The 27,960-nt window shown below is 55.5% G+C and overlaps 1 protein-coding gene and 1 long non-coding RNA gene across 11 annotated transcripts in view; both read right to left on the minus strand.

Annotated features, from left to right (window-relative positions):
- Positions 1–27,960, minus strand: part of CACNA1E (calcium voltage-gated channel subunit alpha1 E) — a 142,880-nt gene that overhangs the window by 76,297 nt on the left and 38,623 nt on the right. For 9 of the 10 annotated variants that reach the window (XR_002466839.3, XM_021545916.3, XM_077785285.1 and 6 more), the window contains exons 3-5: positions 20,369–20,635; positions 11,976–12,081; positions 11,420–11,559 (exon numbers count right to left, since the gene is read on the minus strand). Coding sequence is in view for 9 of the 10 variants with exons in the window: in XM_021545916.3 (XP_021401591.1) it covers positions 11,420–11,559; positions 11,976–12,081; positions 20,369–20,635 (513 nt within the window). In the remaining variant the exon portion in view is untranslated. Of the gene's footprint in view, positions 1–11,419; positions 11,560–11,975; positions 12,082–20,368; positions 20,636–21,143; positions 21,306–27,960 lie in introns of those variants that run through there. The other variant, XM_021545920.3, reaches the window with a different exon arrangement.
- LOC116183894 (uncharacterized) lies at positions 18,683–20,350 on the minus strand. The gene is made up of 2 exons (XR_004148594.2): positions 20,274–20,350; positions 18,683–18,911 (listed from the first exon to the last, which is right to left on the minus strand). It is a non-coding gene; the product is annotated as an uncharacterized LOC116183894 (long non-coding RNA).

Consider the following 27,960-nt stretch of genomic DNA (forward strand, 5'->3'; position numbering starts at 1 on the left):
GCACTCTTTCTCTCACCCTCTCCCTGAGGTACAGCAGGTACCAACCTGTCCCTCCAGAAAGGCGGCTGGGTTTCCTAGGATACCCTGGCAGCTCTCACATCTGCAAACCGGGTTCTTGCAGCTCCTTCTCCCAGTCTCCTCTTCCTCCCTGGCCCCAGCAGCAGCTGGGGTGCATGGCCCACACCCCCCTGTGTATCACACTGCTTATCCCTGATATTTACAGGGATCTTTTACCCTTGCTGGCACTTTCCCTTTCCCCAGAGCCCTTTCCACACCCAGTCTTTGTGCCCCAGCCCATGCCCAGCCCCTGCTGCCCACAGGACTGACAGGAGAGCAGAAAAAGGACTTAATTAAGTGAGGAGCAGCCAGAGATTGGGGAGAGCTGTGCTGTTAATTTGCTGTAAGATCAAAATCAATAAGTTATGACAAAGCACGGCCACCCAGCAGCGCGAGGGAGGCAGAAGAGCCCCGTCACTTCCCACCCTGCCAGCCATGCAGGGTACCCCAGCGCTCCCCAAAATGCCAGAACAGGGCACACACTGTGCCAACACCATGCTGGAAACCCTCCTTTGTGGGGATCCAGAGCTTCCCTCTGGCTGCCCTGGCAGGCCTGGGACCCTGGCAGGGGGTCAGGAACCCCCTGGACAGAGCCCCCAGAGACACTGGCTGTGATCTCTGGCCATGGAAAAGAGTTTTCCATCTTACAGGATCAATTACCAGTTCTGAGTGGTGATATGAGTAATAATTAAGTGTGGCACGGATGCAAAAGTAAAATTTTAGGATTCTAGATGAGGGGTCCAAAGGGGACAAGATGGAGGAAATTAGGTGTGCCTTGTCCTTTTTCTCCTTCTTCATGCCCTCCATGTTTCACCGTGGTGTTGGCATTTTTCTGTTGGTTCAGGCTGGGGACACACTGTCCAACGTAGGTGACAGATATTGGCACGTTATTGTAAATCCAGCCCAGGGAGTTTCTGGTATTTAATGTTTGTAACATCCCACTGAGGGCAGAGCCCCACACGCTGCCCTGCAGGACAGAGCTGGGCAGGGCAGCAGAACATGTGAGAGATAAACAGAATAAACAACCTGGAAACCAGCACAGACCAATTATGGCTTCTGCTTTGGCAGGGGGCAGAAAGACAGAGACTTTCTACAATCTCAGAATCATCAATACCACAGATTCCGACCGTCCAACTTTTGCTCCTCACGTCCCAGCCGCTGGAGTGCCAGCAGCCTCCCAGAGGGGCAGGGACAGCCCCAGCGCTGGCTCCAGCCAGGACGGAGCAGCTCCGGGGATGCTCCGGGGATGCTCCGGGGATGCTCCGGGGATGCTCCGGGGATGCTCCGGGGATGCTCCGGGCCGGGATGCGGGCTGCAGCCGGAACGGTCCCGCAGCCCAGCGTCCCCGGGATGAGCGGCTCTCTCCTCCCTCCCACGGTCCCATCCGGATGGAGGTGGAGCCCCGGCAGGCTCCCCGCTCCTCCGGAGCAGCACCCGGCTGCAAAGTCCTCGGCTAACCCAGATTTGTTTGAAGGGCTCCGGAGCCGCGCTGAGCCTCCAAGGCAAGGCTCGGGCGATTTCAGGGCACTCCTTCCCCGCGCTCCAAATTAGCTGCTAAGAATGGGACTCCTCTGTGGCAAGGTGACATGCTCCTTGTCCTCTCCGGGGGACGGGGGACATCACGAGCTCTTCGGGAAGGAGGTTTGGACAGATCAGCAGACCGAGGCGGTGGCACTCAGAGCTGTCACCCGAGCGGTGACAAAAAGCTGCCCCACGGGTGCCCGCACATCCTCCTGCAGGCAGGGAGGGCAGAGGCACCAGGAGCACACGGCAGCTGCTCCCAGCCAGCCAAGAGCCTCTGGACACGGGCTGAGCAGCCCTGCATCATCCTTAGACCTGATCAATTGGCTGGGAAAAGCGAGGCAAGCTTCCAGGGACACCAGCCTGGCCGCTGGCTGCTTTTCCCAAGCCCTTCTGTGGTTTCTGTGAAGTTACACACATCTCCTCTCCTGGATAACCAGGCACAGACAGCACGGTCACAAATCTGCTGATCATAAATCCAATGCTCCAAGCACACCTTGCTGCTTTGGAATTCGCAGAATCACAGAATAGTGAGGTTGGAAGAGACCTCTAAGATCATCAAGTCCCACCTATGCCCTAACACCTCAACCAGACTATAGCACCAAGTGCCATGTCCAGTCGTTTTTTAAACATATCCAGAGATGGTGATTCCACCACCTCCCTAGGAAGACAATTCCAGTATTTTATTATTCTTTCAGTGAAATTTTTTTTTCTAATATCCAACCTAAACCTTCCCTGACGTAGCTTGAGCATATGTCACCTGGCAATCATTTATTAACCCTCTAATCGTTCCTTTTATTAATATATTTTTTTAAACCGTATCAACCAGAACTTACAGTTTCTGAACTAAGGTTTCTCACAGCTCCTGAGATGGGACTCGGGCTGTGACAGACCTTTGTGCTGCCACAGGGCAGCAGCTCCGGTATCTGTAGAACAATTTAAACCCTTTTCGATCATTTACAATATCCACGTCTGATGTGCTAATAATTATTCTTTATTTTTAGGCAAGGACCCAAACTAAAATTACATCTCACCATCCAAGTTATTTGAAAAAAGCTGCCAGATTTAGGCTATAAAAATCCCAATGATCTCATGCTTTTCATCATATGTACTGGAGGAAAAAAAGAAGGGGAAAAAAAAAAAGTGAAGGCGTTTTTATAGGTCACCCAGGCAAAGGGGTTAGTTTTACTTCAGAAGAAAGGGGAAAGAGAGACTTCAGGTGGAGAAAAGAGCAGAGAGGATCTTTTGGAAAGATGCAAATGAGAGAGGAGGCAGGATGGGAAATATATGCTAATCCCCCAAAGTATAATTGAATAGCGAGCAATCATCAGCAGACAAAAACACTCTTTCAGGAGAGAAAAAAATATAATAATCCATTGCTTTGTGTTTGCAGCCAGGATGATTATTTGATTTTATTTATTTGGAGGCTCTGGGGAGGAGGGCGAGCTCCCGCTGGGGCCACCACACCTGCGGGTTTGGGGCTTGGCAGAGCTGGGCTCAGAACCCAGCAGCTGAGCAGAGCACACGCCCTCGCCTCCAGCTGAAGACCTGCACCTTTAGATCTCTTCCCCCGGGGGTCAAAAGAAGGAAAAAAAACCCCAAGAGTAATCTCATTTTAAAGGATTCCCTGCTCCTTGGGAGCATGCGGAATAAAGCACGAGTGATGCTCGGCGACGCTGCCCACGCAAAGTCAACACTGAATTCAGGCACTACCCCACTGTGCTTTGCTGGGCTCCCATCATCCCATCCCATCTCCATCATCCCATCCCATCCCATCCCATCCCATCCCATCCCATCCCATCCCATCCCATCCCATGCCATCCCATCCCATCCGCAGCTCTCAGCCCTGAGGAACAGCACACGCAGCTCAGGCCACGCTGCAAAGAGTTTCTCATCAGAGAAAGCAAAGGCTGAACCCCAAATTATCAGACTGACCCTCAATTCACCCCCCCAGACCCCAAACTAAGCCCCTCTCGAGCATTCCCCTCGGGGAGCACTGCTGAAGCTCACACAGACAAACTGCCCCAGCAAAGGGTGTGCTGGGAGGAGAGAGGCACAGGCTGAGACAGACTAATCTCAGCCCAAAATCTGGGGCAGGCAAGGCGCTGGCTGGCATGCAAATTAATATTTATAATTAAGTGGAAGGGCCCCTGAAGGCTTGCACTGCCACCTGACTCTAGGAGGGAGACTACTTCATAATTAATACACTGGTCAAACGGCTCACAGAAAGTGAGTTACCTGATGAGCTCACCCCATTCCTGCCCTCTTTGGGGGTGAATCAATGGGGTGAATCCATCCCTGCCCTCTCTGCAGGCAGCATCCCATGTAGCAGGACATCCTCACAGTTCTTGGGTGCCAGCCTGGCTCGAGGCAGGGCCAGAGGGGTCAGGTCACCCAGTCTGGAGATGCCACAGCAGAGAAAAGCCTTGGGGACACCAAGGGATAGGGACACCAGGGCCAAGTCCCGCCCTTGGCACAGTTCAGAGCAACGTCAAAGCCTCCACCACCTTCGCTTGCTCTTTCTGGGTTTCAGGGCTGTGACCCAGGTGGATTGAGCTGCTGCACAGCTCCTGCTCCTGCCCCTCCCAGCAGCTTGGAGAGGTCTGGATGGGCACAAGTGGCTCCCTGAGCGGTGTGATGAGGCTGAAAGACAAAACCTGCCTTTACCAGCCTTCGATCTGGGGGGTGAGACGATCCCCCAAGGCCACCCCTTCCCAGAGGAGGATTTGGGGCATGATTGTCCTGGATGCTCTGGGGTGGCCAAACCCCACGTCTCCTTCCTTCCTCCATCCCCACACTGCCTCTCGGCAGACACAGGATGTGGCAGGGTGAGAGGATGTGGATCAAACTGCATCTGCACCCACAGGACCTGGTGGAAACCTGGTGGAAACCTGGTGGAAAGCTCAAGGCACAGACAGCAGCCAGGAGAGCTGGCTCCACAGGAGAAGCAGAGAACGGGTGAGGGCCGAGCACAGCAGGGCCTGTCTGAGCTCCTGCCAAAGGAGGGGAAGGAGGCCCCAGAGCTTCTCAGCGAGGATGAGGAGGGAACAACCCACTGCCCCTTCCTCAGGCCATGCCCCCAGCCCACCTCCCAGAGCAAGGCACATATCAGCGCCAAGAAGGCAACGAGGGCATCCCCCCGAGCAGGAGCTCTGCCAGGGGGTCGGGGTGCAGCAGGAGCCCCTGGGGAGCACAGGGGTGCCCGGCAGGGTGGGCAGTGCCCCCGGGGACCAGCAGCCCGTGGGAGGGACTGAGTCACGCTGCGGCTCCAGGAGAGCAGCGGGTGGGAGGGATGGAGCCGGGGATCGCGTGAGCGGCACGCGGGCCGGCTCCTGCGCTGGGAGAAGGATCTCCCCTAGAGCCAGAGCCACAGCTCTGCCTCCCAGCTGATGCCTCGGGGTTCAGCTTTTGTGGTTTTCACATTCTGGGCTGCTTTAGACTTCACATTAGGGGATGGTGAGCTCTCTGCACAGAGCAGGCAGACAAAACAATTCCTTCTCCAGCTGGGCACCAAGGACAAATGATCCCAATCTCAGGCCCAAGAGCACAAACAATGGGGACTGAAGAGAGAAAAACATGGGACTTCATGGACTAAAGCTATAATTAAACCATTAACTCCAATATGTTAATAGACCAAAACTTATAAAAGTATAACACCCCGTGACTGGTCATCCATTTTGTGGCCATTTTGAGTTCTGCTGCCCAAGGTGGATCTATGGAAGCATCCTAATAAATCCCGCTTTATTCTTTAGCTCTGTCTAGTCTCTGTCCTAGCTCAGCCTTCACAAGGCATCACAGACATCTCCACCCCCCATCTCCAGCAAGGGGAAGCCTTTTCCCTTCCCTTCCAGCCTTTCCCCTGAGCCAGCAAGGGGAGCAGTGCTGCCCTTTGTGCGAGGTGCTGTCCCAGGGCCATGGCAGATGGCACATGAATCATTCACCGAGCTGGTAAATTAATTATTCATCCAAACGAAAGACCAAACATTTTACTAATTGTCCTGAAAGGAAAGGGGGCAGGCATCAGGTTGGATACTGCCAACATTCATGAAAGGAAAAGAAGGAAAGAGGGAAAAAAAAGTCTTCTCTGGTGTGATCAAAGTACTGCTGGGCTTTTGGACATGGGGTTGTCTCCTTGCTGATTTATCCCTATAGCACAGCACTCCTTGCAGTGGCTCAGGCTCCAGCAGGACAACCATGTCAGGGTGCTGCACTTGTGCTCTGATTCCACACTTGTTCTCCAAATCTCTTATCCACTCCCCCAAACTTCCTTGCCTGGATGTGCCTTCCCTGGGTTAGGGAAATGCAGGGGTGGGCACCATGGGAAGAGCCTGTTTCCAGCCCAGATGTGCTCTCATCTGTGGGGCCAGCACCCCAAACCACCAGGGCATGCAGCACATCAATATTCCCTGACGCAGCTGCTGCTGGAGCCTGCTCAAGGATCCCCCTCCCACCTCTGGAAGTCTAAGATTGAAAAGAGCATTGAAAAGAACTGGGGTTGTGCAAGGTGCACTAAATACCTGAAGGCAAAACATCCCTGCCTCTCCCACAGGGGAGCTCGGGGGGAACTGTGAAAAGGGAACTTTCCAGGACAGTCATCTCAAAATCCAGGCAGCATCAAAACCAACAAAAAAGCCAAGCTGCCCTCCTCATCCCTGGGGTCACCTCGCAACCCTGCAGCAGAGCAGGGAACACCTTCCTTGGAATGATTCCATCCTGCTTCCCACTGGCCAGAGCAGGAAATCAGGGCACAGGCATGCACAGGATTTCCCTGGGAGTTCAGAGCGACAGACCAGGCTCACAGCTGCTGCTTGGCTTTGCAGGGAGAGGATGATGGATTTTGGGACAGGACTAGGAGAGCCAGGCTTTCCTGCTCTGGCTTTGCTAAGGACATGGCAGGCAGAGGCAGCAATCCTTCACTCCCGCTTTCCCTTGGCCACGCTCCACCCCACAAAACCCTTTAATGAAAACCACCGTGCCCAAGGGCTTCACTAAAGGCACCCAGGTGGAGAGGGTTATTAAACCCTCCCAAAAACCCTGACGGCAGCGCTTCCTTTTAGTGACCCTGGTGCTTTTATCCAGCTTTTACAGTGGCTGCTTCCCCAGCTCCTGAGCAGAACAACTTCACAAGGGCCTTTTGATTCCCGTTTGGATTTTTTTTCCCCATTGTGAGCAGTGTTCCCCCACCCCTTCACGTCTCACGTGTTATTGTATTACTGCTATTAAAAAAAAAAAAGCCAATGGTGCTTTGATAATGCTCAGGCACCGGGAGTGTGTGAAGCACACACCCACCTGGATATTTGCAGAGGGAGTTTAACCCTTCCTGTTCCACCAAACAGGGTGTAGGACAAAGCAGGCAGTTGTAGGGTCCTTGTGCTCCATTCCTAATGGCATCCAGGGAGCTCATGCTCTCCTTGCTGGTGGCTGAAGCTCTTTCAGCATCACTGCCTCAGAACCACCAATTAAGAGGTCACCAACCTTCCCCTGCCCTTTCTGACCATATCTGAGCCATTCTCCCTTTTGTTCCAGGTCACACTGCATCAAGCAGGTCCCAAATCCACCCTCAGCACCCAGCTGGCTCTGGTTCTCACACAGACAAGGTGAGCATCCCGAAACCTCAGGAGAAACACAGATGTTCCCCTCACTGGTTCTGTCTCAGAATGAGTAGAAGTATTTTATGCACACTTTCATATAAAATTATTTTTAGCTGGGGGAGAACAGGCTGTTTTTTCATGCAGCAATGATGATTTGGAAACCACAGGTTACAAAGAGAGCTGGTTTACAAATGTGACTATTAGTTCCCCAGTGGAAGCTTTAGCATCAGGGAGTTTTAGGTGGGTGTTGATTTCCACTGAGATTAAAAAAAAAAAAATTGATTTATTGACAGAAGAAGCAAACACCAGTTGAACTCTAGTCAGTGCCATCCACTCCTGCACAAGGTCCCAGGAGGCCATCCATGGGAGAAATCCCTCATTAGGCTTGTGTACAGCAGGGAGAGGGTGAAGAAAGTCACACTGCTCACAGAAATCCCTGCATAGCATCCGTGACCGTGATGCCACCTCCACTAAGGGACCTCTCCCGTCAGATACACGGCAAAAAGTAAATCCAGAAACTGTGGGAATCCAGGGCTTCCCTCTGGCTGCCCTGGCAGGCCTGGGACCCTGGCAGGGGTCAGGAACCCCCTGGACAGAGCCCCCAGAGACACTGGCTGTGATCTCTGGCCATGGAAAAGAGTTTTCAATCTTACAGGATGAATTATAACCTCTGAGTGTTTGATATAAGTAATAATTAAGTGTGGCACGGGTGCAAAAGTAAAATTTTAGGATTCTAGATGAGGGCTCCAAAGGGGACAAGATGGAGGAAATTGGGTGTGTTTTGTCCTTTTTCTCCTCCTTAATGCCCTCCATGTCTCACTGTGGTGTTGGCATTTTTCTGTTGGTTCAGGCTGGGGACACACTGTCCAACGTAGGTGACAGATATTGGCACGTTATTGTAAATCCAGCCCAGGGAGTTTCTGGTATTTAATGTTTGTCACATCCCACTGAGGGCAGAGCCCCACACGCTGCCCTGCAGGACAGAGCTGGGCAGGGCAGCAGAACATGTGAGAGATAAACAGAATAAACAACCTTGGAACCAGCACAGACCAATTATGGCTTCTGCTTTGGCAGTGGGGCTGAGAGACAGAGACTTTCTACAATCTCGGGATCATCAATACCATGTATTCCCACAAGAGAGGAGCAGTAACACCCTTTGTCATAACTGGAGGGACAGGGGTGAGTGTGGCACTGTCTCCCTCTGGGTCCTTCAGGGAAGGATCCCGGGATGGGTCCTGCTCATGTGGATATTTTCTCTGGCCCATCAAGGGATGCACCAGCATCCAAACCCACATCACACCCTTAGGCAGGAGCTACCCCGCACTCCCGACCGCAACATCCCCTCCACCACAGCCACAACCTTTCAGTCAGCCACACAACAAGGTCCCCACGGCCACCAAATCTCCCAAATCTCCATCCAGACGCTTCCACATCCGCCAAGCAGAAAGTCGGAGCCCGCAGAGGCGATCCCGAGGCTCCGCCGCCCGCCTTACGCAACCGACACAGAATGAGCCGCCAAGTGCAAACCTTCTCCCACAAGCTGTTTGCAAGTCATTTGCCAGCCAAGGATTATTTGCTGCAGGAATTTGCCAATAATTCAGTGGATTAAACAGGCGAGGGTTGCCTGCATGGGAGGCGCAGCCATGGCCCTGGGAACAGCAGCCTTGGCAGCACCGGGGCAAAGCCAAGAGCTGAACAGAGCAGAGGAGCTCATGACCTGGTGCAGCCCATCCCAGTGACCCCAAAACCAGTCCAGGGTGAAAATCCATGGGGTGCCTCCTCCACCCACCATGAGATAGAATTTGCCCTTACAGGCTGGTGAAGCAGGCACTGCTGGGGTGAGGTGAAGGGGCATTCCTGGGGTTTCGCTCTGCTGGAGCAAACACCGGGATCCCAGGGGGGTGTAATGGTGGGGCAGCAGCCACTGAGAGCTGCAGCCCGAGACTGGCAGTCCTGGGGGGGACACGGGCACCTCCGGTGGGGGTGGGCAGCCCTTCGTGGACAGTCGATTCCCTGGCACCGAGGAGCTGCCGAGGCTTCTGCCAGTGAGGAATTGCTGAGCTCTGAGTCAGCACCAGCTCGGTTACAGCAGCCAGCCCAGAGCGTGGGGAGGGCAGGAAGAGGGCCCTGGTGACCCCCTCCTCCCAGCCCAGGATGCCCAAAGGATGCCCAGTCAGGATGCAGATGGGCATTTCCCAGCCCACTTAGCCAAGAGCCCCTCTTGTTGCTACCAACGTGTGTCCCATGCTGTCCCCAGAGGTGTGAGCACCTTTGCCCAGCCCAGGAGCCACAGAACCCTCTCCATGAGTCACTCTGCAGATGTGGGAGAGCAGCAGCCTCCCATGTGAGGGCTGCACCTCCCACAGGCTGCCTGTTTGCTGCCCGTCAGAAGCATCACCCACCACCAGCACACCCTCCATTCCCAGGTGATGTGGTCCCACCCCCCAGCAAAGCCATCCAGGTCCCCACAGGACCAAGGGAGTCAAAATGTCCCCAGCCATGCTCTGCTAGAGCCTCCTCTGGTGCACAGTGCCAACCTGCACCTCTCCACCACAGACAAGCAGCCCCCAGCACCACACCCCAGCAGGAGCAGGCTCTGCATTCCCCCTGCTCCCCCAAACACCCAGCCAGGTGTCACATCCCACATGGTGCCACCAGCTTGCAAGCCAAGAGTCAGGACCGTGCAGCAGGAAGCTCTGCAGAGACCCCAGGCGTCCTGCCTGGCCACCATGCCTCAGTTTCCCAGCCAGCCCTGCAGCTGCTCTGTGCTCAGCAAAGCTCACAGAGCACTCAGACCTCCCAGCTTCATCTGTTTGTACACATCAAACCAGCTCCTCTGAGCGTGATGTTCCCATCAACAGCCCAAAAGAAATACCCACAGTCCAGGCACCACCTGCCCTGCACAAGAGAGGGGCCCAGGGGGTTGCCCTGGGTGCACTTTGCTCAAGTGACTTCCAGTGTTGGCTAACACAAGCCCAAATGCCCCTGCTGTTTCTGTGTCACCAGGACAGCCCAGCACACTGTAAGCAGGACTCAAATCTGGGCCATGTCCCTGGCAGGTGACACCACCAGTGACACAAGCAGCACACGTGAAGCTCTGTGTGCTACCACCCCCAGCACCCCTGCTGCATGCTGGGGTGACGAGCAGCATCACCTGGGAATGTCACCCTGCCCAGACCTCATTCCCAAACCTCCAGCACCAGGGCAAGCCTGCAAAGTGCTTGGGAAGGCAAGAGGAGATGAGATTTTCCTCTTCTCATGCAGGGTTTGACCAGAATCTCTACCAAATCACATCCAGTTGCTTATCAGGTCATGCCACCAGCTTGTCCTCACTTTGCCTTGTATTCAGGTGGGTGACAGGCCACCAAGTGAGGAAAGCTAAACATGGTGGCCTCAGAGCCAGCCCTACTGCCCTTACAAGGAACCTCGTCCTGTGGGAATCCAGGGCTTCCCTCTGGCTGCCCTGGCAGGTCTGGGACCCTGGCAGGGTCAGGAACCCCCCTGGACAGAGCCCCCAGAGACACTGGCTGTGATCTCTGGCCATGGAAAAGAGTTTGCAATCTTACAGGATGAATTACAAGCTCTGAGCGTTTGATATAAGTAATAATTAAGTGTGGCACGGGTGCAAAAGTAAAATTTTAGGATTCTAGATGAGGGGTCCAAAGGGCACAAGATGGAGGAAATTGGGTGTGCCTTGTCCTTTTTCTCCTTCTTCATGCCCTCCACGTCTCACTGTGGTGTTGGCATTTTTCTGTTGGTTCAGGCTGGGGACACACTGTCCAACGTAGGTGACAGATATTGGCACGTTATTGTAAATCCAGCCCAGGGAGTTTCTGGTATTTAATGTTTGTAACATCCCACTGAGGGCAGAGCCCCACACGCTGCCCTGCAGGACAGAGCTGGGCAGGGCAGCAGAACATGTGAGAGATCAACAGAATAAACAACCTGGAAACCAGCACAGACCAATTATGGCTTCTGCTTTGGCAACGGGACAGAAAGACAGAGACTTTCTACAATCTCAGAATCATCAATACCTCAGATTCCGACATCGTCCCACCACCAGTGTCCACAGAAAAGCCAACAGCACCTCCAGCACAGGCAGCCGTCCTCCCGTCCCTCATCAGGACAACAAAACACCACTGCCAGCAGCAAACCAGGCGCCTTCCCCACGTCCTGGAGCTCGTGCCCTCGCCAGGATGAGCCCCCGAGCCCAGCCAAGCCCAGCCCTGGCCCCACAGCACCCGGCTCACCCGCTGAGGACCACGATGAAGTCCATGACGTTCCAGCCGTTGCGCAGGTACGAGCCCTTGTGGAAAACGAACCCCAGGGCTACGATCTTAATCCCAGCCTCAAAGCAGAAAATCCCAATGAAGTAGGGCTCTGTCTTCTCCTGCCAGAGTGAAATCAGTGAGCCAGTCAGAGGGGGAGACTGAGCAAACACAGCGCCAGGCATTTCACATTGGCCCAACTCGTGTCCCATCCCTCCTCCCCATGACCCACCATCTCCTTCGGGAGCTTTCCCAGCCTTTCTCAGCCAGCAGCAGCCTCAGAAATAAACAGAGAGTGGCTACGACACACTCAGATTTCCCAGTCCTTCCCTACCCCTTTTTAAGGGGCTTAAACTTTCCTGAACCCTTTCCACAGAGAATATGTTACAGCAGCCCCAGGAAGGCTGGAGGAGCTAGTCCCAGAGGAAACCTCCTGTCCAGCCACCCCAAAATCAGAAGGAATTGCCTGGTAGGATTGTGTGGCTGCCCTTGGCTCAGCCCCCAGCCCAGCAGAGAGGGACAGACACGGGGTACTCACTAATCTCCGTGACATGGGCGTCTTGTCATCCTCAGGGAGGTGCTGCTCCAGGGCCAGCACGATGCAGTTGGCAATGATGGTCGCCAGGATCATGTACTCGAAGGGAGTGGAGGGGAGTTAAGGAGCAGAGAAGAGCTGGGTGACCTCTCCAACCCTCCAGCCCACCCTCGGTTTCACCTGCTCAGCCTCTGCTGCTGTTTTCCCCACAGGAACACCCACACACGAAGCCCACCTCGGTGTTGTTTGGAAATGAGGGGAGAGAGCTCCCCGAGACCTTCCCCCCTGCAGACCTGCTGGGCATCATCACCTCCTCCCCAGCCACACGGGACACCTTGGTTGGGATGAAAACTCCCATGGGAGAGATGCTACTTGTGCAAGGAGCCCAGAAGGTGGACAAAAGGTTTGAAGCAGGACAACCAGGCTGGGCTTTGACTGGAAGAAGGTTTGGCATGGTCCTTGGCAGGATCTGGGAGGCTCTCCCTGGCATGGCACACTGCTGGCCAGGGCTGGCATGTCCCTGTTTTCCTTCTCTTTTCCATCACCCATCAGCAGGAGATGGGGCTCAGAAAGGGGAGGGGGCACAAGGTATGGCAGCCCTTGTCCTAAAACACCCCCAGGGGAGGAAGCACCTGCACAGCCTGAGGAGGATGGAGCTTCCCTTGCAAGTCCTGGGGATCTAACCTGGCTCAGTCCACCTTGTGCCCTTGCCAAGCACCCTGTGGGCAGCAGGATGAGCCCAGGTGGCACTGGGAGCTGCAGAGCACTTGGCTGAGCACTCACAGCTCCAGGCACTGATGGCATCGGGGTCTGAGCTTCCGTTCAGCCAGGGTGGAAACTCCCTGTGAAGATATCCCAGCCCAGCCACACCCCAGCAAGACCCAAGGGGCAGCAGCACCTTGTGAACAGGATCTGGTTGGACCTTTATGAGCAATCCCAAATCCTCTATGCATGTCTAGGTCTTACACAACCCTTCCCCAGGAGCCACCCTGAGCCAGGAGAAGTGGCAGCAGGTGCTGGTGTGTGAGGAGCTGAGGAAGGAAAGGGCAGGTTGATGCCCAGGAAAGCACCCCAAACTCAGCTTCCTCCTGCCTTTTGATTCAGGGGATGGAGGCAGGGACACGGAGCTCTCTCCTGCCTGGCCCAGGGCCAAGCTCTGAAAACAAAGCACTTCCAAGTGACAGGATGGCCATATCTTTCCAACTTCCCATCCATCTTTCCCAATTCTTCACAAGAAAAGCCCTGTTGTCCTCTATAACTGAATGGGGAGCGATACAGCAGCAGGCAGCACACCCCTGATCCTGCTCCCTCCTTGCCAAAACAGCTCTATTACTGTCACCACTGGCACCAGCAGCCACCCAGGCAGAGGACTGCCACCTTCCCTTGTGGAAAGGGGATGTGATCCCACCTGGGATGGATTTGCCCATGAAAGAATCCACATTCCCACCATCCCAAGCTGTCTAAGCCCTTCCCCACCACACCAGGCTCCTCCACACACAACACCCTCAGGCTGACATGTTTTAGGCAAGGAGGTCCCCATCAGCTTTGGGAAAAGGGGTGATTTTCTTTTCCAACCTCATCTTTTGGCCACTGACTACAGTGAAATGCTTTCAACCAGTGGCCCTGAGCCCCCAGGCAAGAGAAGACACCTCAGTGCCAGCCATGAGCACGGGAAAAGGGAGTGCATGGAATGACCCCAGCCCGATGATGCTGGGCACGCTGGCAAGGTGGGAGCAGGGATGGGCACAGAAACAGAGATGATGGGCAGGAGAGGCAGCCAGGGAGGGCCTGTGGGAACTGGGATGTGTTTAACTCGGTAGGAAGAAGAGCCAGGAAAGATACATCCAGGCATTTAAAAAGCCACTCAGTGAAATTAATGGTTGCTACGTTAGAGGCAAACCCAAAGAGAGAGGCTGCAGAGCTCCCTGCTGCTGGCTCGGAGCTCGCTGCCAGCCAGGCACGGAGCAGGAGCAGCTCCCTGTGCTTGGGGAGGGGGGCCAGACTCCGAAAGTTTTCCTCTGAGCCTCAAGAGAAGTGAGTATTTCCCCTCATGGCTCAGGCAAAGCCCTCTCCCTGCATCCCACCCCAGGCCGAGCGCTTCCAGCCGACCGCAGCGCTTGGCCCTGCGCCACCAGCCTCTTTGGGATCTTTTTGTATCATTTTCCTGAAAGTCTGCGAGCAATTAGCACCGGCTTAAGAGACAAACAGCGTGTCAGTGGGGCGGGGCAGCAGCTCCCCAGGCACCAGGCACATTTGCCTAGATGAGAAGTGTGGGAATGGCGTGGAGCGTCCGTCTGTCCATCCCAGCGCGGCTCAGCCAGCCCAGCATCCAGCACTGCTCCCTGCCACAGCCACTCTTCCCCTGGGAGAGACACCCAGGTGGGAAAAACCCAACTGCAGCAGCGTGGGAGCCCCGCTCAGAAAGGCCTGGGGGGCTCAGGAGCACCTGGCCCCAACATCTGGTTCAAGGCACGAGGACAACGCACATCTGTGCACCCCTGCACAGGGCCGCGCTCCTGCTGCACCCCCAGCAAGTGAGTGAGCACATAGCAGCAAGTCAAGGAAGGGTTTGAGTTGGAAGGGACCTTAAAGACCACCTCGTGCCACCCTGTCATGGACAGAGTGCCTCCCACCAGGCCAGGGTGCTCAGAGCCCCGTCCAAGCTGAGCCTAAAAGGGCAATCGCTCCCCAAAGCACTGACCTAAGCATGAGGTCACTGCCAAAAGTGATTCCCCAAACCCCACTGGCCCAGTTTCTCCAGGAGCTGAGCCTGGGTTATCACATCCAGAGCTGTGTGAGACATCAACCCCATGGAAACCAGCCCCCATTGCTCCAGCTGTGCCAGGTTTTGAGTTCCAAGAGGAAAAGAACCTCCCAAGGGAGAGCAGGAACATCTGGCTGAACTGAGGGATATTTAATCTCCATTCTTCACTTCTGCCAAGCAAGCATCCTCCCAGCCAGGGCCATCGGACACCCCTCTATCAGCGCTTTGTTTTCTCACACATCAGATGAACAATTACAAAACCTCTCAGCCACCCAAAATGCAGAGTAGCCCTCACCTCCCTCCAGGCCAAATAATGAGAGCCTATGTTCCTGCAGCCTTCTCCTCCTCCTCCTCCTCCGTCTGGCTTCTCCTGGAGGATCATTAGGGAGCCGATAAAAATAGGTTTTCTTATTGATTTATCTCCTTTACCCAATGCTCTCTCCCCTGCACCGTTGACTTGTTTCCTTAGCAACTGGGCCGATCCCTGTGCACGCCACACCTGCAGCTCCATGCTTCCCTCACAGTGCCTTTGAGGTGGGGACAGTGACCCCAGACCATGGGGACACCCTCCAGGCCACCTGGGCAGGCACTGTGGGCCAGCCCCATGCCTGGAGCTGGAGCTCCTTGGCAGATCTATCAGGAAGATCTTGCTGCTGTGACCTTCCTCTTCACCTTCCTCACTAGCCAGAAGCCCAAACCAGTCCACCCAGAGCACTCACCCAGCTGAGGCAGGGAGTGAGCCCAGCTCCAGTCCCTAGAGATGGGTTTGTGGTGCTGAGGGGACATTGACACAACCTCCACAGGAGGCTGGGTACAAGATAAATCCTTCCCCGTATGCAGGCAGGAGCAGGAGCTATGGACACATCCCCTCCATCCCACCCCTTCCCAGTCCCTTCTCTCCACTCCTGGGCAGGCAATGGGGAAGGAGCAGAGGAGCCAGAGGAGCGAGGCCTTGGGGAATCCTACCTTCCAGTGCCACCAAAAGAGCAGGAGCAACTTAATCCCCGTCCACACCTGCATCAGCCAGGTTCCAACATCTCCTCCAAAGTCATGTCTGTATTTCCCACCTCTCTCCACACCTCCCTGGGGACGGGCTGCCCCAAAGGGCATGCCCTGCTCCTCAGGTGTCAATGAGAAAAAGCCTCAGTTCTTATACCTGTGGATTTCATCCTGCTGGTCTCGATCCCAGCACTGCTGCCTGTCCCACACAGACGTGGCACGACAGAGCCAAAGATCCACATCTTCAGCATCCACTCTTAGGATGCCCCAATCCTCCTCCTCTCAGCTCCACGCCCCAGCAGGAAAGAGACCACCCTCTCTCTAAGGCTGTTTTCACAGAATCGTGGAATGGTTTGGGTTGGAAGGGACATTAAAGTCATCTCCTTCCACCCCCCTGCCACGGGCAGGGACACCTTCCACTAGACCAGGTCGCTCAGAGCCCCATCCCATCAGACTTTGAACAATTCCAGGGAGCCCACAGTGTCTCTGGGCAAGTGAGGTTTTTGGTTTCCAAGAAAAAAACGAAAGTGCCAAGTAGAGCAAAATCTGGGAGTGGCCCTAATTCAACTCTGGGATTCCCCATCCCCACAGTACCTCCCTGGCTGGTCCCTGAGGACACGAGGGATTTCCCTCCTCTGATAAGACTATCCACAGAGTTGCGGCCCCTCTGTGTCCTGTCACCCAGTGCTCCCAGCCCATCCCTGCTGGGGGGGGGTTGACAGAAAGCAACATCCAGACCCCAAATCCTCCCACCTGGAGCACGAGCCAGCTGCTGTGTGCCTGCTACACAGAGGCTCAGGAGAGTGAGCACAGGCTTGGGTTGTGCTGTGTCCTGGAGCGCCCAGCCTGCCTCAATCCCCCTGCACGGACACAGGAGACCACCCTCCCTCTCTGCAGTCACAGCTGTTGCTGCTTTGATGGCTCCAAGATGCAGTGGTTTGGTTCCCACCGAGGGTTAAAACGAAGGCAGTGACAGCCAGGAGTCCAGCAGGGCAGAGCTGCCCACACTGCTCCCGTAGGGATGCAGGATGCAGGATGTGGGATGCCTGCCTGCCACGTGCAAACAGCTCCATGGAGAAGCGTCTCCTTCTCCCCCACCTCACCCTGGAAATCAAATCTCTCTCCTCTCCTCCTCCTTTTTTTTTTTTTTTTTAAACAAAAAAGGACCACATCATGTGATTTTCCTGCCTTAACATCAGTTTTTTAACTTTGGTTGCCACAGCAACAGGATGCAACTTGGCATCACCATGACAACAGCTGCCTCTGTTTAAATTCACCATCTGACAGGCAGCCTCGCTCTCCCCGGCTGTCAAAAAAGATGGACCTGCCATTACACCTACTCGCCCCTCCCAAAAAAAAACCTTTCTAAAATCTGATGAATGGAGGGCACAGAAAACAGGCTGGGAGCAGGAGGAGGGGGAAATGTTCTTGGGGAGGGCAGGGATGGTGCTGCCCAAGGATGGCACGATATGGCGCAGGCTCTTCCCTTGGGAAGGCGAGGCCTGCCGGAATTTTGGCCCAGGAAAAGCCAAAGTGCAGGAGGTGCTTGGCCAGGTGGGGTGTGACAGCACCAGGGTCCCCAAGGGGCACTGCCCACGCAGCATCAGGTCACAGGGAGAGTCACGGTGAGCAAAATGGCTCAGCCACTCGCAGATGTGCTTCCCATGAAGCAAAATCCCCCTGAGCGTTGGGATGAGGTTCTGGGGGTGCCCCAGCTGCTCTAGGCCAGCCCAACACCAGATTTGGTCCTCAAAGGGGACGAGATAGGTGAAATGCCTCACCACAGGGAACATGGACATCCTCTTTCCCTGCCACACCAGGGGTGGGTGCAGTGGACAGCCTGCAGCCAGATGCTGTCCTTGGGGACACGGCCAGAGCCACACAATTGTCATCTGGCCTTCCTGGGGAGGGAGAGGGATCTTATCCAGGTCGAATGTGATTAAGCGGATGAGGAACGGAGCAGATATAGATGAGCTGCAGCCCATCTCGTATCCTAACTGAATTGGAGCCTTCCAGGCAGCCAAACAAATGAAATCAGGGTGAAAGGCCTGGCCATCAGCAGGAGGAGAGCAGGCAAGAGGACAAGGCTGCGTTTCCCAAGGAGAAGAGAAGGAGATGTTCCCTACAGCCAAAACAGCAGCTGCCCCATGGCTGGGGCAGGAGCAGTTCTAAAAGAGCAGCTCCAGTGGAGGCAAAGCACTTTCCAGAGAGGAGCTCGGCAAAGCCTTGCCTCCCATGGAGCTGCATCCCAATCCCAGTTGCTCGTATTTCTCCTCCTTCTCCTCCATGCATCATCCCTATTTACACTGGGAAGCCAAACTGCAGAGGCTGCTGGTTATAATTACACAGTTACCCAGCAGATATCCAGGCCTGAATCACCAGATATTTTTAGCCCTATTACCTAGTCAACCAGAGCTGGATGAAGAAGAGCCTCCACTCCGCCCTGTGCTCCTCTCCAGCCCCTTTGGCTTTCCTCGGCGCTCTGCCCACCCTGACCCACAGCACCAGGACTGGCCCATCGCCCTCCCAAGGCCAGCAGCTCCTACTGACCGTGGCCAAGATCCAATGCTCTCCTCCCCAAAATTCCCTCGCCCAGGAGCAATGCCATGGGCTGCAGGCCAGGCAGCTGAGGTGCTCACATGGTTTTCCTGGCCCTACCAAAAGGCACCAGCTGCCTGTGCCAGGCTACAACTACAAGGATGGGAACAGCTGGCTGGGCCAGCCTAACCAAACTCATCACCAAAAGGCCTTGCCCGTTCCCAAGCCCTCAAAACTCCAGTGGTGCAGAGAACCACCCAGGGTGGATGTGTTTTTCTGGGAAAGAGGTGGCAGTGGGGGGGGGAAGTAGGCAGGAACACTGAGCTCCCGCTCCTGGAGCACGCCTGTTCCCAGCACTCACATGGGAATATGTCACTTACTTCTGGAAAAAAAAAAACCCACAAAATGAGCCCATCTCTCTCATGCATTGCAAATTCCAGGGGAGAATAATGCTGGGGAGTTCTGCTCATGTGGTGGTGGTGGTGGTGGAGCTCCAGTCTCTAGGAGACAGCGGCTGCCTGGAGATGAGACATCACACCGGCACGGGACCCCAGCCCACGCCGGGAGTGCCGGGCAGCACCCCAGCTCCTTCTGCCTCCCAACAAAAGCCAGAGGGGCGAGAGCCCTCCCACACCACGCTGGAAAAGCACATGAATAATTTGGCATATTCTGGAAAAGCAGGCGGCCGGCCTGGCCGCTGCCCTGCAGGGCTCTGCGCTGAGCCGCCACGGCCCCGGCGCTCCTGCAGCCTCCCACCCCGTGGGCACTGCCAGGAGGGGCAGATTCGGGGATGCCAAGGGGAATTCAGCCCCTCCAAGCCAGCCCTTCACGCCCAGGTCACCCCCTCGAGCCTGGAGATGTCACAGCTCCCCGGGCAGGACCGGTTCCTGCTTGGCAGCAGGACCTGACGTGTTGGAGCTGCAAAGGGACCATTCCCCTGCCATGCTCTGCAGGGCGGGTGACCTGTCCTGCATCCCTGGGCCTCAGCAGAGGCTTTCCCCCGAGGTACCTGTTGCACCAAACCAAGGCATTGCTGCCTGGCACCAGGGAAAGCTCTCCCGTGCCCACCAGAGGAGCCAGGAACTCCACCAACAAGTTGCAGGGAGAGCAAGCGGCAGCAGCAGGAGCTGCATGGAATCACTGCTGCAGAACAACGCACGGGCAGGCTCCTACAGCCACAGCGTGGCCACGCTGAAGTTTTCAGGCTCGGATCCTCCGTGGGGGCAAAGCCCTGGAGGCGTCTGGGGGGCAGCAGGCAGCGAGCCCAGGCGGGTGTGGGGTGAGAGCTGTGGTGCTGGGCAGGAGCCAAAGGCACCCAGGGGCACCCACAGGGAGGGTGGGAGGAGAGAGAGGTGCGTGGGGAGGTATGAAAGGATGGAGGAACAGGGGGAGGAGTGGGGGAGATCTGCACCCTCCACCCTGCGCTAGGAGAGGGGGTCTCTGGGATGAAATCGTGGCTCCCTGTGCCAGCCTCCCCAAAAAAGGCCACGGGGCACAGCCAGAGGTTTCCACCAGCCTTCCCTCTGCCGCAGGGAGGGGGCAGCCAGTTCCCAGAGCCACCATGGGGGGCCGGGGGCTGCAGGGCGAGGACGGCTGTGCCCCTGGCAGGCACGATCTGCAGCAAAGAGGGCACCCACGGGAGGGACAGAGCCACCACCCAGCGGGGACTGGAGATTCATGGGGCTCCCAGGTGGCTCAGGGTGGGGTGGGGTGACAAAACTCCACAAGACATCGAGGCACAGAGAAAAGGCCACTACCTCCCACCTCCCCAGGCACACACACAGAGCATCCCAAAGCACGCAGGGATCAGAGCACCCGTCCCTATTAGCGTGGGGAGATAATAAATCCAAGCCTCAGGAGGGGCTGGGGGACTCCCCAGGGGGGAGAAAGGGCTCAGCTCCCGTCAGGAGCGGGCAAGGAGCCGAGGACAGGAGGGGAAGCAGCAACAGGGCGAGGAGAGCATCCCCAGGGGCCGGGGCACCCCTCTCCGCACACCTTACCTGCCCGATAGTGCCACACGCACGTGTCCTGGGCAGCCAGCGAGGCAAATCCGGGCAGCAAAGGTGGGGGCTCTCAGAGGCTGCAGAAAGGATATGGCCAGTCGATGAGCTTCTTGGCGTATTTCCTGACTATGTTCTCTTCCCCGAAGAGGAAGAGCGATCTGTTGACGGTGAAGCAGTTCTGCCGGACGGGGATGGGGTTGTACAGAGCCATAGTCCGGGCTCTCTGCGCTTTGGTTTGCTTGAAGGCTCCCGGGCTGCCTCCCGCAGGGGCAGGAGCTCCTTGCCGGCTCCGGTTCTGGTCGGAGCCCCCATCTCCGGAGCCCAGCCTGCCGGCCACCGCCTCCCCAAAGCGAGCCATCCTGGAAGAAAACACACAGGTGAGCCAAAGCAGCAGCACCGAGGCGGCGGGGCGGGGGGAGGGTGGGAAAGAAGAGGGAGGGGGTTGCGGGGCGCAGTCCCAACCACAGCCCCCTCCTCCTCTCCGGGTGATGCTCAGCTCCGTCTCTCCTGCATCCCTCCGGGGGACCCGCGTGGAGGAGAGGCGGCAGCGTGCGGCGGCGGCACGGCACGGGGGGCAGCCGAGCCCCCGGCCCCCCCAAACCCCCAGCGCGGCCAGCCGGGCGGGCAGCGAGCCCTCCTCTTCCTCCTGCCCAGCGGAGGCCGCAGCCGCTCAGTCCCTAAGCACCTTCCCCCACCAAGCAAGGGCTTCAACCCAGCCACATCCTCCCCAGCGCTCTGCTGCGAGCCCCAACCCGCCCCTTTGAACCCCCCAGCCCCGCCGCAAGGCCAGCAGAGAGCTCGGCAAGGGCGGGGAGCCGAGTCCTGGCAGGCACCCCCGGCAAAGGAAGGCACGATTCGGAGCAGCACCCAGCGCAGCAGCCGCGCCCGGGGGGAACAGGTTGCAGCGTGGTCCAGCCTAGTTGGAGCCAAGTGTCCAACTCCTTCCTCCCGACTCCATCTTCAGCATCCTGCGGGAGCCCGGCCGCCCATCCGGCGGCTGGCAGGGGCAGCGGGCAGGGCCGGAGGGCCGAGCCCCCGGGCGGCACCTGCGGCGGGCGGGGATGCCCGGCCCTCGGCTGCCGGGCCAGCAGCACGCAAGGCGGCGGCGGCGGCTTCCCGCAGGAGCCGGGCCACGAAATTAAAGGCTGCCGCGCCTCTGCAGCTCGGGGACAGCTCGCTTTAATGAAGTCGGTGGCAACACAGGCGCGCAGCAGCGCGCACACGCGCGCAGCACGCCCGGCTCGCTCCCTCGCTCCAGCCAGCGCGTTCTTTTGGCAAGCACGGGAGCTGCCGCAAAGGAAAATCAGAGGCGAGGGGTGGGTCTGAAGGGAACAAAGGCAATGGGGGAGCCCCCACCCTGCCAGAAGCGCGCACAGACTCCCCCCTACCCCCGCCCTGGCTGCAGAGGGCTTTCCAGCACACGGGTGCTCCTAGGTGAGTGGCTAAATTGGGGAGCGGAGGGGGGGCTCCCCGCCCTGTATCTCCCCCCACCCCGAGCATCTCTCTCTGGCCACACGCATCATCCTCCCCCCATCCCTGGGACACCTCGAGGCTCCCGGCTCCCCGCCGGAGCCGCCCGATGCCTGCGGGTGCCCGGGGAGTGCCCTCCTGCTCACTCGCATACAGATGAGCCTCCACACCTCGGTATTCTCCTCCTTTTGACACACGATGCTGTCTGGCAGAAGCAGCGGCTCATCCCAGAGGTGTAAACAACCCGGGCTGGATGTGCCCGTGCAGGAGCTCCTGTGGGGATGGGGAGTTGTCTCTGACCCTGCTCCCCGCTCCAGGCACCCCACTAAGGGCAGGGAGTGGAGACACTGCTGGGGGTACGTGTGCCAAGGTCACCCAGGGCCCCCTGGGCTGGGCTGTGCCCCGGTGGGGCACCTACCCACCTTTGGGGAACCCTCCTGGCATACACAGGGCACCCCCGGACCCCCAGGGATGTCCCCAAGTCCTCTTGGCACAGCAGGGCACAGCACACAACACACCCTGTGAGTGCTCACACGCAGGGTCCCCCACCCCTCCCACAGCTCCCCAGGGCCTGGGGCACTGCTGCCTGCATTTCCCACACCCACGGCTCCAGCCAGCAGCACAAGACATCCAGCACTCCTGTCATGCTCTTCCCTCACCCACCCCACCAACAACCTGCCCTGCAAGCACAGTGGCTGCTGCCCTGTCCCTCCCAGCTGCTGTGGGGCAGCCAGGACTGCTGGAGGCGTTTAAATTTTTTATGAATAAATAAATAAAGCTCCTAATCACTTAAATCATTAACTCATTTGGGCAAGGGCTTCTTCTTCCATGCAGCCTGGCAACACCTGACCAGGGACTTCCTCACCCCACAGGCACTACAGTGGCTGAAGGGCACAGGGCTCAGATTTTTGGCCCAGGCTCTCCTGGGTGCACTGCCAGGAGCCCTTGGGCTGGCTGGGTCAGAAAGAGGAAGGCCCAGATCCTCCTCAGCACGATATCAGAGGAGTGTTTGCCAAAAGGGTTGTGGGATCACTGCCCCAACCTCAGCCAGGCACCAAGAGTCCAGCAGCTCTCGGTGACACCCAACCCTTCTTCATTCTCTCCTTGAAATGATCTTTATAACCACAGTGGGTTATCTGGGGGGTTTACAACAAGTCCCTGCTTACCTCACTACCACCCTGCAGCACAGAGTGGAGCAGAGGTACTCAGATCCCTCCCAAAACACTTCCCAGGTCACCAGCCAGCCAGACTGACCCTGGCTTTTCATTCTACTGACATGAGGCAAGGAGGTGGCCACAGCAGCTACCAGCTAATTACAGTCCCTTCCTGCCTTCAGTCCAGGCAAGACACTGCCCTGAACGAATCAATTATTATTTGTAGCTCACCCCACCTCCACCTCCACCTCCTCCTCCTCCTCCTCCTCCCCACCACCAACGCTGCTCTTCCCACCTTTCAGCCCTTTCAGCCACTGTTAATTAACCCGAGGCTGGGCCGATTGCCAGGAGCAGATCCTCAGCCTTGCCGAGCTCCTGCTCCTGCTCCCCCCAGCCCTCTCCCATCCCTGCCTGCCCAGCAAGGCCTCACCCACCGAAATTCAGGCTCTGGGTGGTACCCATAGCCCGGGGAGGATGGGGAGGGATGCACCCGGCGCTGCCCCTGCATCTCCTGCCTGGCTCAGGGCAAGGGGCTGTGGGGAGGAAGGCAGCCTTCCTCCTCCATGCCCTGGAAGCAGGATGCAGCCCTTACCTGGACACTGCTGCTGGGGCTCTGGGCTGTGCCCTGAACTCAGAGCTGCCTCTCACCTCTGCTCTACATCCACTGCTGCAGAGCAGAGCTCAGCATGACCCAGCTGGGAGCCTCTCTCCTGCTCAGACAGTGCTAAAGGATGGGATATTTATGAGAAAGCAGCTCCTTAAGAGAAGATTTAGAGCCAAAAGGAAATAAAAAAAAAAAAAAAAAGTCTCTGGCTATGCCAAGAGATGCAAGCTCTCTTTCCCAGGATGTTTATTGCCATTCTCATCTTGACCCTCACCCAGCACGCTGGGATTTGTGAGTCAGGGAGAAGCGTGGCTGATGCCCACAGGATTCAACATGGCACAGGGATTCAGAGCCAGCTCTGTGGGGCTGTTTGGGTTTTTGTCAGTGGAGGAAATGGGAGAAGACAGGGAACAGCAGCTGCCAGGACAGGAAGGCGCTCGGGATGCTCTGCTTTTACAGGGACAGGCTAACACTCCTCCAGAAAGCTCTGAGAAGGAGCAGCTGAGGGAGCTGAGCAGGGTCTGAGCCTGGAGAAAAGGAGGCCCAGGGGTGACATTATTGCTCCTGGAAGGAGGCTGCAGCAAGGTGAGGGTTGGTCTCTTCTGTCAGGCAACAAGTGACAGGACAAGAGGAAACAGCTTCACGTCCACCAGGGGATGTTCAGGTGGATACCAGGAAAGATGCCTTCTCCAAAAGCGTTGCCAAGCCCTGGAAAAGGCAGCCCAAGGGAAGCAGTGGAGTCACCAGCCCTAGAAGGATTTGCAAGATGTGCAGATGTGGCACTTGGGGACACGGCTGAGCGGTGGCCTCAGCAGTGCTGGGCTAATGTGTTTAAAAGCCTTTTCCAACCTCAACGATCCCACAGTTCTGTGATTCTCACGCCAGCGCTGCCATTCCCATCCCCTCCTTGCTCTTCCCCCCCTCTCCCAGCCTCGCCACCGCCGCAGCAGGGCCGGGCACCAGCGGGGACCCGGGGCTGTCCCCGTCCCCTGCCGGGATGCCGAGTGTCGCATCCCGCTCCGGCGTTGCCATCTAGCGGCAGCTGTGTCCTCCCGGGCCGCCCGGGCCTGGGGCAGCAGCCCCGGGCTCGGCCGGGCCCTTCCCGAGGGATGCTCGGGTCCGCTGCGAGCCCCGCGCAGCTCCCGCATCCCTTCGGAGCACCGCCAGAGCTCCCGTCTGCGCATCGCCGCGTGCACGCACCGGGAATAAAAAATAAAAGATTAAAAAAAAAAAAAAACAAAACGAACGAAACAAAACAGAAACAAAAAAAAAAAAAACCACAAAAAAACCCAAACAAACAAACAAAAAAACCAACAACAAAAAAACCGCACACACACACACACACACACACAAAAAAAACCCCACAAAGAACACCTAAAAAGAAAACAACAAAAAACACCTAAAAAAAACAAACCAAGAGAAGAAAACCCAAACGAAACAAAACAGAAACAAAAAAAAAGGATGCACACACAAAAAAAAACAAAACACAAAGAACACCTAAAAAAACCAACAAAAAAAACAAACAAAAACCACCTAAAAAACCACAAACAAAAAACACAAAAAAACAACAAAAAACACTAACAAAAAACACCTAAAAAACCAAAAAAAACCCACAAACAAAAAAACACCTAAAAAAACCCCCACAAACAAAAAACACCAAAAGAAAACAAAGCAGAAAAAAACTAAACAAAACAGAAACAAAAAAAAAACCATACACACACAAAAAACCCAAAAACACCCCAAAAAATCCCAAAAAAAACCACAAAGAACATCTAAAAAAAAAAAAAAAAACCCACAAACAAAAAACACCTAAAAAAAAACCAACAAAAAAAGCCACAAACAAAAATCACCTTAAAAAACCCAAAAAACACAAATAAAAAACATCTAAAAAAAACCAAAAAACACAAACAAAAAACATCTAAAAAAAAAAAAAACACAAAAAAAACCCCAAAACCAACCTTCTCCCCCCGCCCCAACCAAACAAAATAAAACAAAAAACCCAATAAAACCCCCAGGAAATAGCATTAAAAGCACCCTCTGCCTAGCCCCGGGTTGCTCACAAATCCAGAGCTGCTCCTCAGCTTGGAGGGAGCACCGGGCAGGGAAGAAGTCCCTGAGAGCTGGGGCTGTCCCACCTGGAGAAGAGAAGGTTCCAGGGAGAATTCAGAGCCCCTTCCAATGCCTGAAGGGAATCGTGAGGCTGGAGGAGGACTTTGGACAAGGGTTTGGAGTGGCAGCACAAGGGGGAATGGTTTCAAGCAGAGGGCAGGGTGAAATGGGATATTGGGAAGAAATTCTTGACTGTGAGGATGGGAGACATTGGTTGCCCAGAGAAGCTGTGGCTGCCCCATCCCTGGAAATGTTAGAGGCCAGGTTGGAATAACCTGATCTAGTGGTGTCCCTGCCCATGGCAGAGGGGTTGGAGAAAATTATCTTTAAAGTGCCTTCAAACCTAGACCATTCTGTGATGCTAATGGAGGGTCTGGAGAAGGAGGACAGGCTCCCTTTCCATGACTGATATTTCCAGGAGATGTGGCGGACTGCATTCATCTTAGAAAGTGGCTTTTGGCATCCTGATTTATTTTTTTAAATATGGCTATGCTGAGATGAAAAAAAAAAAATTAAAAAATAAAAAGATCAAATGAGAACCATCTCCATTGTGCTCTGGCCAAATTTCAGATTGGGACTGGAGTAGCTGTGACTCAGAAGTGTGTTTATAACCATGCAGGAATGCAAGATTTTTTTTTTTTTCCAGGAACATTTCATTACCTGCTGGATTAGGAGGAGGATGAGGATGTTCTCCCCACTTGCAAAGGAGGAGAAAAGTCCTGCTGAGCCCAGCACCCCTTCAGCAGCAGGGACACAGAATCTCTGGGCTGGAACATCCAGCCTCTGCCTAATGCTCATCTGTGCAGATGTTGGCAGCTGTGGCACAGGCCAGGACAGCCCTGATGGCATTTCTTGTGCCAACAAAGCCCTGCAGAGGCTCTGCAGCACCTTGCAGCTCTCAGCAAAGCAGGGGAAGTGTTTCCCCTCTGCCACCTGCTCCCACTTTTTTTCCACCAACCTCACCACGATGTGCCTTACCCAGCCCTGACAGGGATCCTGACGGGGCACCACCATCCTCACAACCACCAGGACACATCCCCAGCACCAAGCCAGAGGTGGAATTCACAGGGTCAGCACTGGGATTTATCCACAGAGGGGTCAGAGGGCTGGAAGAGAAAGGGAGAGGCAGCAAATCTCACACCAGGCTGTGAATTCTGCACTCCCTCGCCCTGCAGCAGCCACTCCACGTGTCACACGGCAGCTGTGGCAGGAGGACTTGGCTGTGTGAGGCTGGAAATGGGATTTATTTCATGGCCTGCTGCCAGGAAACATCCCCACGTTCACAGACACTGCTGCTTTAATCACCAGGCCCACGAGTGCAGTCCTGGAATCTTCAAAATCAATAGGGAAAAAGTCTTGTAAAGCTCTGCTTTGCTAGCATAAGGGAATAATTCTCTGGGAAAGGAGACTTTGGTGGCTGTATCTCTCCCCAGACAAGCTTTAGGAGATAGCTTGTCAGCAGACAAGGTGATGGAGACACAGAAGAAGCAGTGTCTCACCCAGGCTTCCCCTTGCAGCTCTTCCCAAGACCCCAGCTGCAGCACACCTGCCATTCCCACCCTTTTCCTGACCTCTCTGCAAGGCTCTGCCCAAGGCAATCCAGCCCAGAGCATCCCTGATGCCACTTCTTAAAACGCCTGCCAGCTCTCAGCTGCTGAGCAAAACACAGAGCAAACCTGGAGCAACATGTCACACAAACACGAGTGTGGCAGGTCCCACCCGAGGTTCCCAAACCCACAACATCCCACCAGAACCCAGCAGGGCCCACCAGCCTCCAGCTAGCCTAGGGGTGAGAGGCCAGGGCTGCTCAGCCATGGCTTTTTAGAGAGCATCCATCCCTTCCCCTCCTTCCCTGCGTGCAGGTTCTTCACAGTGATCTGTGGTGACATCCTTCTGTGCAAGCAAAGGGGAGACACATCAGTGGGGTCTTTGATGTCATGACTATTTTTATTTTTTTTTTAATATTTTTTTATTAAATAAAAAATTTAGCATGCGTATTTGCAAATTTTTAAGTTTAGTAACTTAGTGTAGTTTTGATATTTTGTTAAGCTAAAAAACCAAGCATCTTAAAAACTTTGCGGTTAGAAGCTAAAAAGTGTTACATGATTTTGAAAAATTAAATTTCACTTAAAATACCTCTTATAAATTAAGATTAAACTCATTTAAGGGAGATGTGGCCCCACACTGCATGGCTGTGAGAGTGGAGCAGCTGATCAGAGCCTCCAATAAAGCAGAACGTTTTTGCATCTTCAATTAAAGGTGGATTTAGCAACCAAATCGTGGGATCACAGAATGGATTGGGTTGGGAAAGACCTTTAAAGACCCAATTCCCAATCTTCAACTAGAC

Source organism: Lonchura striata, chromosome 9, assembly GCF_046129695.1.
Source record: "Lonchura striata isolate bLonStr1 chromosome 9, bLonStr1.mat, whole genome shotgun sequence".
Lineage (NCBI taxonomy): Eukaryota > Metazoa > Chordata > Aves > Passeriformes > Estrildidae > Lonchura > Lonchura striata.